The sequence below is a fragment of the Cyprinodon tularosa genome, unplaced genomic scaffold, assembly GCF_016077235.1.
Source record: "Cyprinodon tularosa strain WSP-4 unplaced genomic scaffold, ASM1607723v1 ctg57, whole genome shotgun sequence".
In the NCBI taxonomy this organism is placed as follows: domain Eukaryota; kingdom Metazoa; phylum Chordata; class Actinopteri; order Cyprinodontiformes; family Cyprinodontidae; genus Cyprinodon; species Cyprinodon tularosa.
Genome location: NW_024039307.1, coordinates 215,931 through 232,314, shown reverse-complemented (window position 1 = coordinate 232,314; position 16,384 = coordinate 215,931). Strand labels below are relative to the sequence as shown.

Genomic DNA, 16,384 nt, shown 5'->3' with positions numbered 1-16,384 from the left:
CGAAGTACCAGCAATCGCACTTTTAGAACAAGCAGGAGAAGAGAAAGTCGCTAAAGATTGCTTAAACTTTATTTTTTTCATGCTCTATTTCATCCCACTTGAAGTCATTTAAGCTTTGTTGCTTACAGATTCTCCAACACAGGAGAAAGTGTTATGAATATGTATCAACGCAGCATATGGCAGCAGTAGCGCTGGGACTAGGTGTGTCCAGAAGGTAGACTGCTGCCAATGCATTATTCTCCATTTAAATTACCACAGTGAGAAGTGTGAGGTGTTCGCCTTGTGTCTTCGCATGGGGCAAAAAAGAAACCCAGTTCACGCAAACCAGCAGGAATCAGAGAGCTGTGATGAGCACACTTGTGAGCCAAGTGAGTTTCCTTGATTTGGTGATTTTTTATTTATTTTTTTTTTAGCAGGCTCAAACTTGGCCTACTCGCTGACACGAGCATGATTAAAAGCGATATTTCTGACACATTAGGATGCGCACAGGAAGTAACCTCCTCTAAAGCGTTCATTATTAGATGCATGACAGACCTGAATATTTATAAAATAGGTTTTAATAATTAATAGCAGCAATCTGCTCCCGTAATTCATCAGATTTGCACTTCAACAGAGTATCCGTTTTCACTTTAAAATAATAATAAGAGGAATATTAATGTTGCAGAAATGTAAAACGGGCAGCTGGTTTCAGCCCGGAAAGGTGAGTTCAATCCAAGTGCTTTAATCTGCCACATTCCAGATATTAAAAAAACAACAAAAAAGTCACATCCACACATATTTAAAAACAGTCAGTTGTTTGTGCTCAACAATTTAGTGAGAGGCTTTCTCATAAATGTGGCAAGTCATGTAGATAAAGATGCAGGAAACAAAGTGAGGTTGGTGTAGAATGCAAAAGTAGTCGCTGTGGTTTTATCAAAAGCAAATTTATTTGTTTGAGTCAACTTAGCGGCACTTCCTTTTGTATACTGAGACCCAAAATAGACAGCATTTTTCCCCTGCAAAGCAGCTTTGCTTGTTTCATCGTTTCACAGTCTTTTTTTTATATTCCCACCCACCTTTTTAATGTGAGTGTTGTTTTATCACACCTTCAAATTCAGCCATGCCACAGTCTTGCATCTACAGAACTCCCAGAAACACGGATGTTGCTGTTTTAGCTTGTGACTGTCATGGTTTAGTTGGCATCAAACTTTTTTTCTGTAAAAGCACAACATTTTTGTTGCGCTTTCTACGGAACACTTTTTTTTCTCTTTTTTTTTAATGAGTGCGCACAAAACGCCAACGTGTTTTTCAGAAACACTGACGTGACCTGCAGCCACTAGACAGAGAGCTCCGTGTATGATGCCCTGCAGTCTACAACACTGCACACATGCATACATACACTTAATATTGGTCAAAGCCACTTAACATACAGTATATGTTTACAGTGGATTGCACTGCTACCCACATTTCCCCAACCACACAGACACGTAGAGGACTCTTGAAAATGTCTTATGTGTTCACAAATTGTTGTTGTCACTTCCATCCTGCCTGTCAGAGAAAGCAGCACATCACAAACCCAAGTTGTAGCAAAAATGAGCCACAGCCACAGGGTTTACAAAATCTAAATCCCACGAGCAGGAAGACATATTCTCTTCACTTCCCCTTGTAGCCACGTAAACAGCGGAGTTTGATCAAAAATTTAATAGCGCTGCATAAAAAGGAGAAGTGATTGGGCAGAAATTTACAGGAGAAAGCAATAAAAATGATTTTCTTTGATCATTTTTGGAAAGTCATAGAGGCTGCTCAGGCTGACATTTTTAACAGGCATTTTTGATTCATTGTCCTGCGTGTAAAGTCCAAAAGAGGAAAGTCTGTCAGGCAGAGCAAATGTTTTAATGGTAGCCAGGGATCGGTGTTGTCAGCGCAGGCATCCTGTCTGGAAACACATGCTTTTTTTCTTTTTTTTCTTTTCCTAGTGGGTGTGGGATTTAGTGTCACCTCCTTCTTTCTTTTCAAGGAGAAAAAGGGAGGCAAATGGCATGGAGAAGAGGAGGTCAGCAGGATCTACAAAGATCACTGAAATAAATTGAATTAGCTGAGGAAACTTAAGACAATATTAAACTAAAAAAAATGGTTACAATATTTAACCAAAGCCTTGGAAATTAATTGCATTTGCAATATAATCCAATTTAACAGAACACAATTTTCAGATTGCAGAGGCACCCTGTTTTGGTTACATTACATTTAAACGAGTTTCTCCCTCCGGCCCATTAGGCGGCAGTAATGTGCTTATAGTCGGTTTGCGAGCTAGAAGCATGTCCTTCAACTAACAGTAACACTAAAGCCCTGAAACAAAAGATTAAGAAAAAGCAAGTCCTCAAGGTTATATAAACTCAATAAAACCATGGAGTGAAGCATTTACATGCTTGTGGTTAGTGCAAAACAAAATCAACATTTTGGTTGATTTAAAAAAACACAATTTAGATTTTTGGCTAAATCACTCAGCCCTAATTAACTCTATGTATATTATTATATTTGCACTTTTATTTCGTTTAAATACAAATTAGCTTTGTGAACACTTTTTTAAGAACCTTGAGCCTGCTGGTCAGTTTGCATCAGGTGGAAGTTGACACTAAAGATGACATTTATTTCTGTTAAAAAATATAAAAAGTGAATCAGGTAGTTTTGTACCAATACCTACGTTACGTTTCCAAAAAAAATATATTCTTTTTACATATTTGTGCCAACATCCTTTTCCATTTGACATTTGTTACAACTGGGGATTATTTTATCTGAGAGGCTTGAACTTTTATCTATTCCACAAGGGATTGTTTGTTTGTTTTTTGTTTAGTTTTTTTTTTTTTTTTTTTTTTGTGGTAAGAAAGCTCAACCCTCATGATTTTTATGTTAAGAGCGTTTAGTTTAAGATTTGTACCGTTGGGTTTCGTTAAAAGTTAAAAGATGGTTATCTTGCACCTAGTCCTGAAGGGGACGGGACCAAAACCGACTCTGACTTAAAACAACTCCTATCTCAAAAACCTCATAGGAGTTTACAAATACACCATTTTATTAACCTTAAAGTAATTGTCAAGGTGTATTTTAAGGCTAGAATAATTAATTACGCATGGAATTAAGTTTAGAGGTGTTGTACCAACAATGATCTATCTGTGTGAAATATGTCTAAAAGTCTGCTTTGGTTTCAAGCTCTCTATAACTAACTGTTAGCTTTTTTATCCAGAAACATTTTATTAGAGCTATCTGCTGCAGGTACCATATTAACTACCTTGCTTTAAGATTTCTGAGCTATGTGTGTAAGCTACACATTTATTCACATGGCCCTTGTGTTTGAAACACAAAATCTAAAACACAACTTTAGTAGTTAAAGGCAAAAATAAATATTAACTCCCTTTTCTTTTCCTACCTTCTACTTAGAAGCAACTCAAATCTGCTCATCATTCAATTCATATGCTGTTGAAAGGGGGCATGTCTAAAGATCTAAACAGCCTTGCTTTTTAGGCTTTGCATTAAGGTTTATCTGTGAGGGCTTGTCATTGATTGACATTATCAGGCCTGACAGAGCCTCATATCAAGGTTAACCTCATGGACAAGAGTGCCATGCGTACGGACATGCAGAACGCTCGCCCCTCGCCCACACTCCAGTCTGGCCTAACTTCCTGATGAGAGCGATGCCATGGGCATATGCCGTTTTCATCTGTGTGTGTAAGCCAGGTGGAGACTTCCAGTCTTAATTGATAACTAATGGAGCAGCGTGTGCTGAGTTTACCCTGGAGGATTGACGCTCTGAGTGTGCGCGTGCGAGGCGGTGAAGATAGCTCGCTGGGCTGTGGAAGTTCTGGAATCTGATGAATTAAACGTGGGCCCCGAAAATAATAATGATAACAATAACATGAAATGACACACAGCAGTCCTCCTGACCTCTTGGGTAAACAGGGCCCATTTTCCGCACTATAGGAAATAAACAGCCGTCTAAACGACACCATGTGAGTAAACATCTCCCCTCCTCCCTCCCAACAAGCCACTAAGGCAAAGAGAGATCCCCGTGACCAAAATACAACTGAAGCAGTTAATCTGTACAGATATTAGCTCAAGGGCCCTCGAGAGGTGCACCGCCGAGCCCCCTCTCCACTGTACTATACACCGCCTCACTCTCACGCCAGCCATGGGGGAGGGACACAGGGGTCGTCTGCTCATTTGCCGTGCCGGTTGGCTTATCAAATTGCACTCCTGGTGTCGTGTAACTGAACACAAGTCTCAAAACAAAGCAGCAAGAATAGATTTCCCCTGTTTCAGCCCTGTGGAGGGCACGGGGATTGTGCGAGCTTGTGTGTGTGTGTTTTTTTTTTTTTTTCTTTAAAGCAAAAGTTGTCCCCTCCTGCTGCCACGCTCACAAATTAAGTCATCTTCTGGTGCCAGCTGGGAGTCCAGATTTGATGTACAATTTTAACAAGTTCGCAGAGCGTGCGGCAAATTACCCTGAGCAGCAAAGTGAATAAAAGTTGGCTGTTTTGGTGCGCCGCTGTCAGGATGATTCTTGTCACTCATGTCAAAGCATTTTTTTAACTCCCCTTTAACCATTTTAGATTGCTTGTCCTCTACTCTGGAAAAAAAACCATAATTACCCTGTTTGTGATTAAGCCGGAGGGCGGATTTGTCCTCAGATCTTAACTTTCCTGCCTGATTGCCCTCAAGTTCAGTGTCTTTCCTCCTCCATCTGCGCCCGAAATACACATTGTTTTCCTCACTGTATTGTCCCGTGCAGTTGGCCAGCGCGTCACCGTGGCCCTTTGTTGCTGCCTTTGTCCTGCAGTGCTGTGTTTGTTGTTTTTGCGCTGGCGTGACGGCAGCCTAGCGCATGGCTGAGGGCCTCCTGCGTTTTATAACAGCCTGCGAATTGAGCTGGAGTGAAACAGTCCAAACGGGTCCTTCAAGGTCAGAAAAACTGCAGACATTGCACAAGGTCACATTCTGATCTAAAAGCAATAAGTGTTTTATTGATGGGACAGAGGAAAAAAAAAAACAAGCAGGCAGATGTGCAAGCAACTGATTAATAATAAAAGAGATGTGTGGGACATAGAGGGGGTACAGTAAGATGCTTTGTGTGTGTGTGTAGGTCGGTGTGTGCACAAGTTTTAAAACCAAGCATTGATCTTGTGCTTAAACCCATCATATCCAATAGAAATAAAGGGAGTTGAAAAAGGAAAGAACAAAATGTGCTGTTGGCAGTTTCCTGGGTGCAAGGCCTCTCTTTCATGCCTGAATCATTTCCTATCACCAGTGCAATTTGTGTACAGTGTGAAAGTACCGTTTTAACAAATACCATAACCAGCTCTGTTCTTCTGTTTTGACAGTAATCCACGTATCATATAATGTCATCAACAGCTTGTTTTATGACGCCGACAACAGTCAGCCGAGGTTCCTTTTTCCCCCTTTCAGTCTCTTTATGAACAATGTGCCTCTTGTATTTTACCTCCTGTACCACTATCCTTTTATGAAAATAAGCAGACTGCCATCATCTTTTATGTGGCCTTTATCATTTTTCTCTTGTTCTCCTTTTTTTCTCTCTCCTTTGCCTGTTTAGCTCCTATAAAAAAAGTATTTTCCATCTTACAGTTTCAAATAAAGATTTATATCAGTAAACAATCATCTGAATAAATAAAAAGTCTGTTTTAAATGAGGGTTTTATCATTTAAAGGCAAAGTTTGTTAAACCAAACTGAAGTGAAACTGTGTCTGATTTTATCAGGTGTAAAATTACAGCATTTCAGAGCCAGAATATTCATCATACAGCCGAATACGGCGTGGGTAGTGTTATGGTCCAGGGCAGCTTAGCTGCTTCTGGATCTGAGAGGACCAGAAATTCTCCTCTCTGTCAGAAAACCCTAAATGCCAATCTCCAGCAATCGCAGGTTTTAACCTAAAGTTCACACACTCTTTGGTTTAGCAACAGTCCACAGCTGTAAAAAGTGGCCTAGTTATGTTCTGAACATGAGTCAGACTAAGATCCCTTTGAAAAGGCCCTCCAATATGGCTTAATTAAAACAAATCTACAAAGAAGAGTGGCTAAATTCCTTGACATTGACATAAAAAGACTAAACACAAGGTATCAAAAATAGATGTTGCTGCCATGGGTGGCATAACCAGTTATTAAGTTAAGGGGGCAATTTTTTTTCAACTATGGCCAGTGGGTTTGGATAGCTTTTTCTTTTAATCATTTATTCAACATTTGAAAACAACATTTTGGTATCTACTTTTTAAGGTCTGAAATTAGTAAATGTTACAAAATAGCATAAACTAACACTTTTTCACAGCACTGTGTACCTGCCCAACCTGCTAAGTGGGTATAGCTCCAAAGTGGATAAGTTGGGGGGAGATTTAGATATGAGGCACAGAAAAACTAATTCCCAGTCCCAGGGAAATCTGTTGGTTCAGGAACATAGTGTGGTACACGAGGGCTTAGAAATTCCCATATGCTTCGCAATTCCATATCACATACATTATCCTCCCCGCAATGAAAAAGCCACCATAAAAGTCCCCTTTTCCATTCCCCTCTCTTCATAAACTTTCCCTCAGACACACACCCCCTCCAAACCCCCATCTATCAACTAGTTGGCAATGGCATTGTTTTTAATCATCAGAACCTCAAAATTATTATTATCGCTTCTGATGCGGCAATTAAAACTTCAGGTCAGAGGCACAATGAGCGGTGATCAGCAGCCGAGCTGAGAAGTTTTAATTAGACGATCAGAACCATTAATGCACAAAAAAAAGGTGTGCGCTGGGAAATTAACGGGAACGTCTTAATCAGGGTTAGCGACTCCGAAGAGGAGTCAAGTGAACAGAGAGCAAAAAACAAATCATTTCCGCACCACTGGGACAAAACTCAATTAAATATGCATGCAGAAAAATGGAAATTTCTCCGCATCCGCTGCGCCGACTGTTAGAGAACTGTGGCAAAATCTCACGGCGGTGTCGGCAACATGCTTATTGTTATTCTTCTGTAATAAAAAATGAGAGAGGGGCCAGATGCTGGGGTCTGGGTGCAGCCGGGGTGGTTGTCCATCAGTAGCTTTCCGGTTGACTTGCTGGTGGCTGCTCACAGCTTCTCAGAAAGCAAAGATAGGGGGAAAACGTTCTCCGTTCTTGAGCCGTGAATTTACAAAAATAAAAACATTGTAATTTTGAAAGCATGTCTGTGTGTGTTTGTCTGTGATTTTCCTGAAATACGCAGGCGAGCACACAAACTCTGTCACACATGCATCTCCCTAGAGAGGCAGGGACATGAAAGGTTCACTGAGCTACACACTAGGAGCCTTGTCGATTAATCTGCTGAAGGCTCATGAAGTTATAACTAGACTTTTTCTTCTTTAAAAAAAAAAAACCCTGCTTCAACTCTTGGTTGCATATTGTAAAATAATCCTGAGCTAAACAGACATCTCCCAGACCTTGTTTGTATTAATTAATTTAAGATATTGCAGAGGGGGGTGGTTGGGTTGTCCCTGTGTCAGTCATGTTGGAACTCAGCAGGAATCTACAACAGGGTCTGTATCTCTGTTTGATTAGTTGAAGAGATAAGCTTCGGTTTAAACAGGCAATATCTACCTCTCATATATACAGAACCCCCCCTGTGTGCTCGCTTCATACCGACTGAAACTCTGCAGGGAGTTGGTCTGTTTATGGGGCAGCCTCGTTCCCTGAATGAACAACAAAATCAGGTTATTCCATTTTTCATGTGATGTTCCACAAGTTGATTGCATTCCAAAGTGCTTTCCCTATAAGGTGTTGCTGGTGAGGTTTTAACAACTACAATGAATTGTAATGTATGTTGTTTTTATTAGATTTTTTGGGGGGTTTGAGAGTTATGTTATGGGCCAAAGATGTTGGCAGGCCTTTGAATTCCACGCCCTGAGTCAACTTCCTATTTGAAATTTTGCTATAGATTTTAAACTTCCTTTAGGTCTGGACTTTGAATGTGCCAGTCTAACATAAAATGTGCTTTAATCTAAATCATTTCATTGTTTTCTTGCTTAGTATTTTTTTTCCTTCTGGAAGTTAAGCCTCTGCCTCTTGAGGTTTGCTACCAATATTCGTGAAGAAACTCATCCTCACAACATGATGCTGCCTCTACCATGCTTTACAGTGTGGATGGATGTTATTTACTTACTGGTCGACTTCTAGATTTAATTTATGGGGATCAGGATACGGTTGTGAGCTCTTTTCAAATGGAGTTTTCATTTTTTTTTCTTGTCGAAACATTTTGAAAACCATGTGCTATTTTCCTTCTACTTAATATTCATGCTATACCCTGTGTGAGTCAAAATAATGAAATATTGGAATATCTCAATTGCGTGTATAAAGTGATAAAATGTGAAAGATTAGTGCAATGTTTTTTTTGGAATCAATGTACTGCTTACTTTTAAAAACTTAATTTGGATTTGGTTTGATAACAGTGTATCCTTGCACAAATAGTGCTATTCTAACAGCAATACTAGGATTTTGACTGAGCATGATATTCTGGCACATGATCAGACATTCTGCATCAGAACCCAAACATACCTGTGGGGCTTGGAGAGCTATGCAACAGAAAATGTGCGGTAGACAGATCTGAATGTCGCAAGCTGAGAATAAACAGCTCTAATGGTCCTATTTTTGACCAAACATACATAAAAAGAACGCTGCCGTCATGTGAAAGGATTCAAAATACCTAGGTTGACTTTTTCCTCATTTTTTGGCCTTTTACAGACACTGCTCGGCTGCTCCTCTTTGTAGCCCTGCTCTGTTTCCAGTAAAAATAATGTCACAGTTAACATAAGCAGCTGGAAAAATTACTTTCAGCTGTTGTGTTCTAACCTGCCTGTGTTTTTTTTTTTATTTTTCATCTCCCAGTGCTTACTGAGGTGTCTCCTCCTTGACAATTAGCACACTGGGCTAAAACAGGGTGTAAATAATGTCCGATGCGTGTGACAGTGTTGTTTTTCTTTCTGATATTCATTAATAAGGCAGAATGCTTACTGGACTCCAGGAGAGGTAGGAGGATCTGGTCCCAGGGGGAGAAGTTGTTCTTTCATGTAGGTCCCTGCAGATTTTATCTCATTGTATGCTATCATGCACACAAACGACTTGAGGTAAACAGCTTAGCGTTTCCATAGCAATCCTTACTGTAAGCAATAGGGAAAAAAGCTGCTGTGGACAGAAACCAAAAGCATAAATAATAGTTTGCTAGGGTTTAATAAAATGCTGAACCGTGGCATGTTCCTTCCACAGGGAGCATATTCAGTATTTAATTTGTTTTAAATTGTTTTTTAGGTTTCAAAAGGTAGAATTATCAGTAATGTCCACTTTTTAGGCTTGTTATATGCTCAGCAGATGCTTGTAACCCACTAATGCTTCTTTCTATAAACAGAAAGAAACAGCCTACAGAAATAGGCACAAATGGAAAGAATCCCTTTTGAGGGGTCATTTCCTACAAGGAGCCTAAGATTGCCGAACAAAGGAAGTTGGTTGTTAAAGCACAATATAAAGAAAAGTTTGCAGCAAAAGGAACACCCAAATGACCTTAACCTTCCTCTAGAGTTATTTCTGGGGGGAAAAAAAGTGTTTTTTTTATTTATGTCTTCCTCTTCCTTATGGTTTTTGCAGCTGATGCTTTTCAGATTTTTCGTCTTTTTAAAAGCTGACCCCTTTCACCCCTTTCCCCTCCCTCCACCTGTAATTGTCTTAATACCAAACTGCTTGGTAATGCGTATCTGTGTACGAGGCCCTGAAAACTGTATAACTCCTGAGAGTCATTGTTTCAAAGAGGAAGCCCGCAGTGTAAATACAGTAACCGAGAAAGCATGTGTGGGTAGCGCGGGGTTCATTGTCTGGCGACGGGGGTGATCAGTAAACTGCTTCAAATTGCATATCCTCAAATGATTCCACAGCTTTGCGAAAGGAAAATGAAAACAGGATTTTATGTTGCTCCAATGTGATTTACATAATGCCGACGGGGGCTCACACATGATTATGCTTGGCTTTATGGCTGGGGGGGAAATGAAGAGGCACATACTCATTGATAGAGAAAGTGGATTGAGTCTTTAAGGTGGAACTTTGCTTCCTCATATATTGCACATTTTTCTATGCAGAAATGACAACTGCTTAAATCAGCATTATGGTTATCAAAAAATAACGTGTCTATGATCAAACATCAGTGACAAGGACAATGTCTGCTGCAGCTGTCCCAAGACTCCCTTGCAAAAGTCTTTGTGCCGCTTTAATTTTTTCATATTTTGTCTTCTTGCAAAAGCATCACTATATGTATTAGGATTTTATGTGATAAACTAAGGTTTGTAGAAACATAAAGAAAAAGAAAACATTATCATCTCTTCTTTTCTACCACTAAACATCTGGATAGTGTGGCATGTATTTGTATTGGGGCTATATTTATCTGGGGTGGCAGCATCATGCTGCTGGACTGCTTTCTGATGTAGGCACAAGAAAATTATTAAATTGATAGAAGATCGTCTTAAATTGAGCACAACCCTGGAAGAAAAGCTGTTTCACCTTCTAGTAGAGCTCTCATCCTCCTGGTTAAGATCTCAAAAATGTGTGAAAAATTTAAGCTGAATGAAGATTTTTTGCAAGGCATTGTTCTTTATTTAGTAAAAAGAAGCATAGCGGTTTGTTACAATCCCAAATATTCCTATATATTTTTTTTTTTATTTCATATATCTCAATCATCTCATGTTCGGAAAAATATTCAACAATAACCTCTGCGAAAATGCCTTTAGAAGGTGAACTTTGGTAGCTCAACGAATGAAGTGAAAGGTAACAGAGTGCATTTTCTGCCCTAAAAAGGCAGTTCTGAATATGGAATGTCACAGGCAGCTGTTCCTCCCTCATCAGAGGACATGTTATAAAGATAGCCCCACTTGGATTGAAATAATGCCACCCATTCCTGCCCCAAAGCACACTCTGTCATGTGCTATTGTTCAGAGAGGCTCCATTAGGAGTAAAAAAAATGTCTGGACCTGTGAGGATACATAGCTTATAATTAAGTAAAGATACAGAAAATAGAAACACTATAAGGTTTTTGGTATCTATCTGACATTTTATTCACTTTCCGGCAAACTCTCTGGATTCAGTCTATATTTCACCAAATGCCTAAAAGCGCTAAGCGTTTTCACTCTTCGATCTTGACAGCTTAAACGCTGAGCAGCCCCCCTACTCAGTGTCAGGTCCACAGCCTCTCGAGGTGAGAGTGAAGATAACATTTCACAGTGTCTATATAGCACTGTCATGTGGAGGATTATGTAGCCATGTACAAGCTGCTTGTAGTACTGTAGGGGGTCTGATACCCATCTCCCTGTGGTTTAGGCTGCCTGAGCTGTTGTTCTCTGTTTTTCCACTGTGTTAAAACCTGACCAAAAGTGGAACGAGTCCTTTCAATCGGTTGCTGCTGTTTTTTCAGACATTATTGGGGGGAAATGTTATCAGCAACTGCTGCTTTCTGTCTCGCTTTTTGACTATTGTAGTGCTCAACATTGGTCTGAACAAACTTAACTGTGGTAATACTTAAAGAAGACCTGACTCATATGTTGATGGGTGTGTTTTGCTCTTGTTACATTTCTATCTTTTTCTCTCTCTTTTTTTTTTTTTTTTACAGCTGAGAGGAGTTTATGCACTGAAACGACCTCAGGAAAACCCAAGATGGCCGCCAAAAGGAAAGGTGGCCTAAAACTCAATGCTATCTGTGCCAAGCTCAGCCGCCAAGTGGTGTTCGACAGCAGTTCCCAGAACGCAGAGGGAGATCAGAGTGTAGCAGAAAACAGTGAGCGTGGCAGTTCCTACTATGATGACAACGAGACCAACTTTCCCGAAAGCCTAAACCTCAGCCAGAGCCTCGAGGAGGACCAGAAGAGACGGGAGGCCATCGAGAAATGGGTCAACGGCGAGTATGGGGAAGAGCCACCGGCTCCCGATGAGGAGCAGGAACATGAACTCAGAGTCAGCAATGACGAAGATGGCCCTCCTGAGGGTGTCTACATGGTACAGCCTAAAGGCTGCAGTGATGAAGAGGACAATGGTGAGGAGCCTGAAGCCACGGTGGGCTCTCAGGATGGTAGTTACCCAGACGACAAAGAACCCGAAGAGAAAGCTCCAAAGGACAACAGCTACATACCACCAAGTGAGGCCCAGACTCGCCAAGCAAGTTTCTCCTCTCCAGGTTTGTTTTACCCATAATCTATAACTTGTAGGGTTGAGATCAATAAATGTTCTCAATAATGACTATTTGCTTAAAAAGCATTAGGAAGTTTACAAAAAAAAAAAGAGCCAATTTCATCATGCTTAGTAGGTAACCATTTGTCATTCATAGCTTTTTATGCAATGTCTGCAAATGATATGCAGCTCTATCTGTTATATTGTTCTACCCAGTGCCATAAGTACTGCAAAATAACTATATGCTATCATCCAGCACAACAACATCAACTCAACATGGAAACAATTCAAAAATATCTGGCTTACTTTAAAATAAGAGTCCAAAAGGTTAAGAAGTTCAAACATCACTCATATAAATCACTTATTGGATAATCCTCTGCAAGACAAACTTAATTTGAACGAAAGGTATTGCCAGATCCTGAGCCATGAGGTGACATTAAACGCTGTTTGATGTTTTTTATGTTCAGTGTTTTTGTATTTGTACAATTCAATTTTACTTCCATGATGGCTTTCACTCCATAGTACTAAGGGACAAAGGCTTTGATAAAGGAAAAGAAAGGTGACATTGCCACACATCCACATAAGCTTAAGTGGGCCCATTATTAGAAAGAGGGGCTCTAGAGTTACAGTATGAATAGCCAATGACATTATTACTCTAAAGACAGCTTCAGCAGGCAGCTCAAGGGGGAAAGCGGGAACTTGTTTGAGGTATACTGTATGAAAAAAACGTAATTCATAAAATGTGGAAGGCTGATAAGGCCGGGCCTTAGAACATTCTCAGCAGCTAAGGGCCAAGAGCACATGGTAGGGCCCGGCTAAGCTTCATATTACACCCAGGATTACATACTGAGTCTTTGATTTTTTTTCCCTAAGCTCACTAAACTTAGCCACTGCCTCAAGCTCCTCTCTTACATGGAGGTACGTGCTTTTTTTCTGCAGCTGTTAAATCCCAGCGATCAGTTGTCAAATAGTCAGTAACGCTGCCGTGGACTTTTTCGTTTTTTTTCCTAACCATTTTTCTCAGATTCCTCATACAACGAGCCCTTGTTGTAAATGACTCATAATGGCCCTTGTTTAATTGTGACATGATGTTCCCTTTGTATTAGTCACTGATTATCAGACTGATAAAACCAGCGGGGAGAAGAGTTAACAGCACCAACAGTCTTTTGGAAAAGTGCTGTTTACAGTTGCACACTTTGTGACCCTTGAAACTAAACGCTCTTTAAGAGAGACCGGCCTTGTGTCAGTGAAGTTAAAACACAGAGCTGTAAAAAAGGAGAAAAACACACACACCAACACACTCAGCTAGGTTATAAGAATAGATAAAACCAGTTTCACACAGAGAGGAGAGAAAAAAAACAGCAATTTGCAGGTGAAACCGGTTGTTGTGGTGCAAAAACAAGTTTTGTTTTGCGCTCCCTCGCCTCGGTTGAACAGTTTTTCGGGCTCCTATCTAGGTTTAAGTGTGCGCCTCAAAGTCGCATCACACGTACTCCCTTTTTTTGTCATCGCCTCTACTTTCTTTTTTTTCAGCGTTTTTTCACTGAAAGTGCAGCAGCCGCTCTGGCCACAGTTAGAATTGGGGGCAGGGGCTTCTGAGAAAACAGTGCAGGCTTCATTTCAGAGGCTAAAGAAAAAAAAGATGGTGCTTTGTGGTTTTAATTAGTCATTTAGTTTATTTCATGCCTTAAAAAGACCACGTCTGTAAATATGTTGAACTATTGTGAGTCAGGTTTACTCCTTTCCCCCTGCGTTGGCTCCCTTCTTTAAACCTTACAAGAAAGCCAGGCATTTGAAGGCAGCATGGAGAGAGAGCACCTCGCATCACTCACAAATCTCATCTTTAGAGTGTTGCTGTTGTTGTTGTTTTTTTTCTTCTTTTTATTCCTGAGTTGCTCTTTGTTGATTGTAACTAGGGCATCTATACTGCCATGTTTCTGCTCAGCTCACAATTAAAACATTTTTCCTCCTCTCTCCCCCCATTTCTTTCCATCTCTCTCTCTCTCACTTTTCTCGCTGCTGTCTTTCAAAGGCTGATGTGGAGTGCACATAATTATGCATATAAACATAGTGGCTTAATTATCTCTCACAACATCAGTGACAATGTAATTAACAAACATTGCAAGATCAATGAGAGAAACTGCGACCTTCAAAACATTTAACTCCTCACATCGAGGCATCGCACGGATTTCCTATCAGTGCGAAACCCCAGAATACTATTCCTAGATAATTTAGATGTCGCATTAGAGCCCTCTTAAGCCAGTCAATGGGAAAAAAAACAACAACAATGAATTAAAAACTATGAAACAAATGATAGAGATGCTGAGAGCGATGGATCAAACAGCCTTGACCATGACTTCCATTTGCAATTCTGGGTTCACCCTAAAAGGTTATAACTCATTTCAAGCTATTTCAAAGCCCCCTCCCTCTATTTACTGCCTGTTAATTAACTGAGCAAACAGGGTGGAAGTTTTAAGCTCCACACATTTCTCTTTTTTTTTGTGCGTATGACAAATTACATCAAACAAATGTACATAACGTCATTTATTCTATGCAACTCTTTATTAGCTCAGCCACTGTCTGTTTAAAAAAGTGCAGAGGCAAACTAATTCACTGATATGAGCATAAATAGCTTTGTAAAAAAAAACTATGTTAATATTATATTAAAATAATATTAAAATTATGACAGGATAAAAGAATTTACGTTGATAAAGCTGATATGGCTTTTTGAAGCCAGACATTTTAACCAAATGTCTGCACAGCTGCCCTTCAGATTAGTCCATTTATAGCCGCCGGCTTCCATCTTTATCATCAGTGACACCTTCAGCCTCTTGGTGCAGAGGACGCTGAGGCCATGCCACACACCAATAACCATTTTTGGGCAGCAAATGGAGATATAATGCCCATCTGTTATCATATCTGTGAGGGAAAATGTGGCCTAATTGCCTCAAATATAGACAAGGCAGGCCTGTGAAGCGTTTTGGATTGTGAAGTGTTGAGATTAGGAGCTGCTTCCTTTCTACTAGAGAGAGTGCAGATGGAAATGTCAAATGGATTTAAGCAAAAGAAAAAGAAGATTATTTAGATTTTAATTCACATTTTATCCTGAGAAAAAGGGCTCAAGTTGGGCCCTGATCCTCATGCAATGTAGTTTCCCTCCTGATTTCATGTGACATTATTAGGAGGTAGGTGGCAGTTGAGCAGACTCGTTTACATGTGGTTTTAGAAAAATTATCTCCAGACAGGACCAGTTATATATCCTTCAACTCCAGCAATTTGCCTTTCAGTGATAGTGCATCATACAACCCGACCAATTTCTTAACAAAAAGAATTATAAAAATAAAATAAAATACTTCTGACTAAACAGCTATCTAGCAACTTGGTTTGATAAAAATAAAATCTGTGCATTCCTTTTTTATCATTTTGGCCTTTTGTCATTTAAAGACCAAAAACTGCAAAGTAATTTTAATGTTAAAGTACTTGTTTATCTTCTTTGAATCTGAATCTTAAAAAGTTATGGTATGAACTTGTAGTGACCCTCTTTACTCTGATACCACAGATAAAGTGTGAGAGTAACACAGATTTAAAAGTTTGAAGTGTTAATATAGACTGGCGTAGCTTTAAGTCTTTCCACACCTTAATGAATGAAGTGGCTGCACTGAATTTTATTTAGGGGTATCAGAGTAAGCACCACACCAGCTTTGTTCCATAACTACCTTATATTTAGCTCCATCCATCTTCCCAATAAGTCTAACTGGCTTACTTACCCAGCATTGGAGAGAACCTTCCCTACAGTATGATACTGCCACCACCGTTTTTACAATATGCAAATGTTGTATGTAGACTTCCTTCATAACTATAAACGCTAACATTAAATTAGATGCAAGTGGTGTTGTCTTCATTAATTGGGTGAATTCTAAAAAGGAATTAGTTTGACTGTAATTTATTTAAGGGCATCAGAATAAATGCACAAAAATATGACATGCTTTTAGTGAAGAAATGTAATGTAAAAATATGTATATGTATATTCCTAGTTATGACCTACTTTGTGAAGGGCTGTGACCCAAAATGAAAAAAAAAACACTGGTATGTGGTTGTTTTTTGGAAAATTGCAAAATGTATATTAAATAAGATTATGAATACTTTGCAAGGCACTCTCTTTAAATTGATGTTATAGTAGTTTTATTTTG

General features: G+C 39.6%; 1 protein-coding gene across 12 annotated transcripts in view; it reads left to right on the top strand.

The window, feature by feature from the left end:
• casz1 (castor zinc finger 1) overlaps positions 1-16,384 on the top strand; it is a 248,408-nt gene that overhangs the window by 193,473 nt on the left and 38,551 nt on the right. For all 12 annotated transcript variants that reach the window (XM_038305945.1, XM_038305944.1, XM_038305933.1 and 9 more), the window contains one exon: positions 11,641-12,201. In XM_038305945.1, coding sequence (XP_038161873.1) covers positions 11,641-12,201 — 561 coding nt within the window. The remainder of the gene's footprint in view (positions 1-11,640; positions 12,202-16,384) is intronic.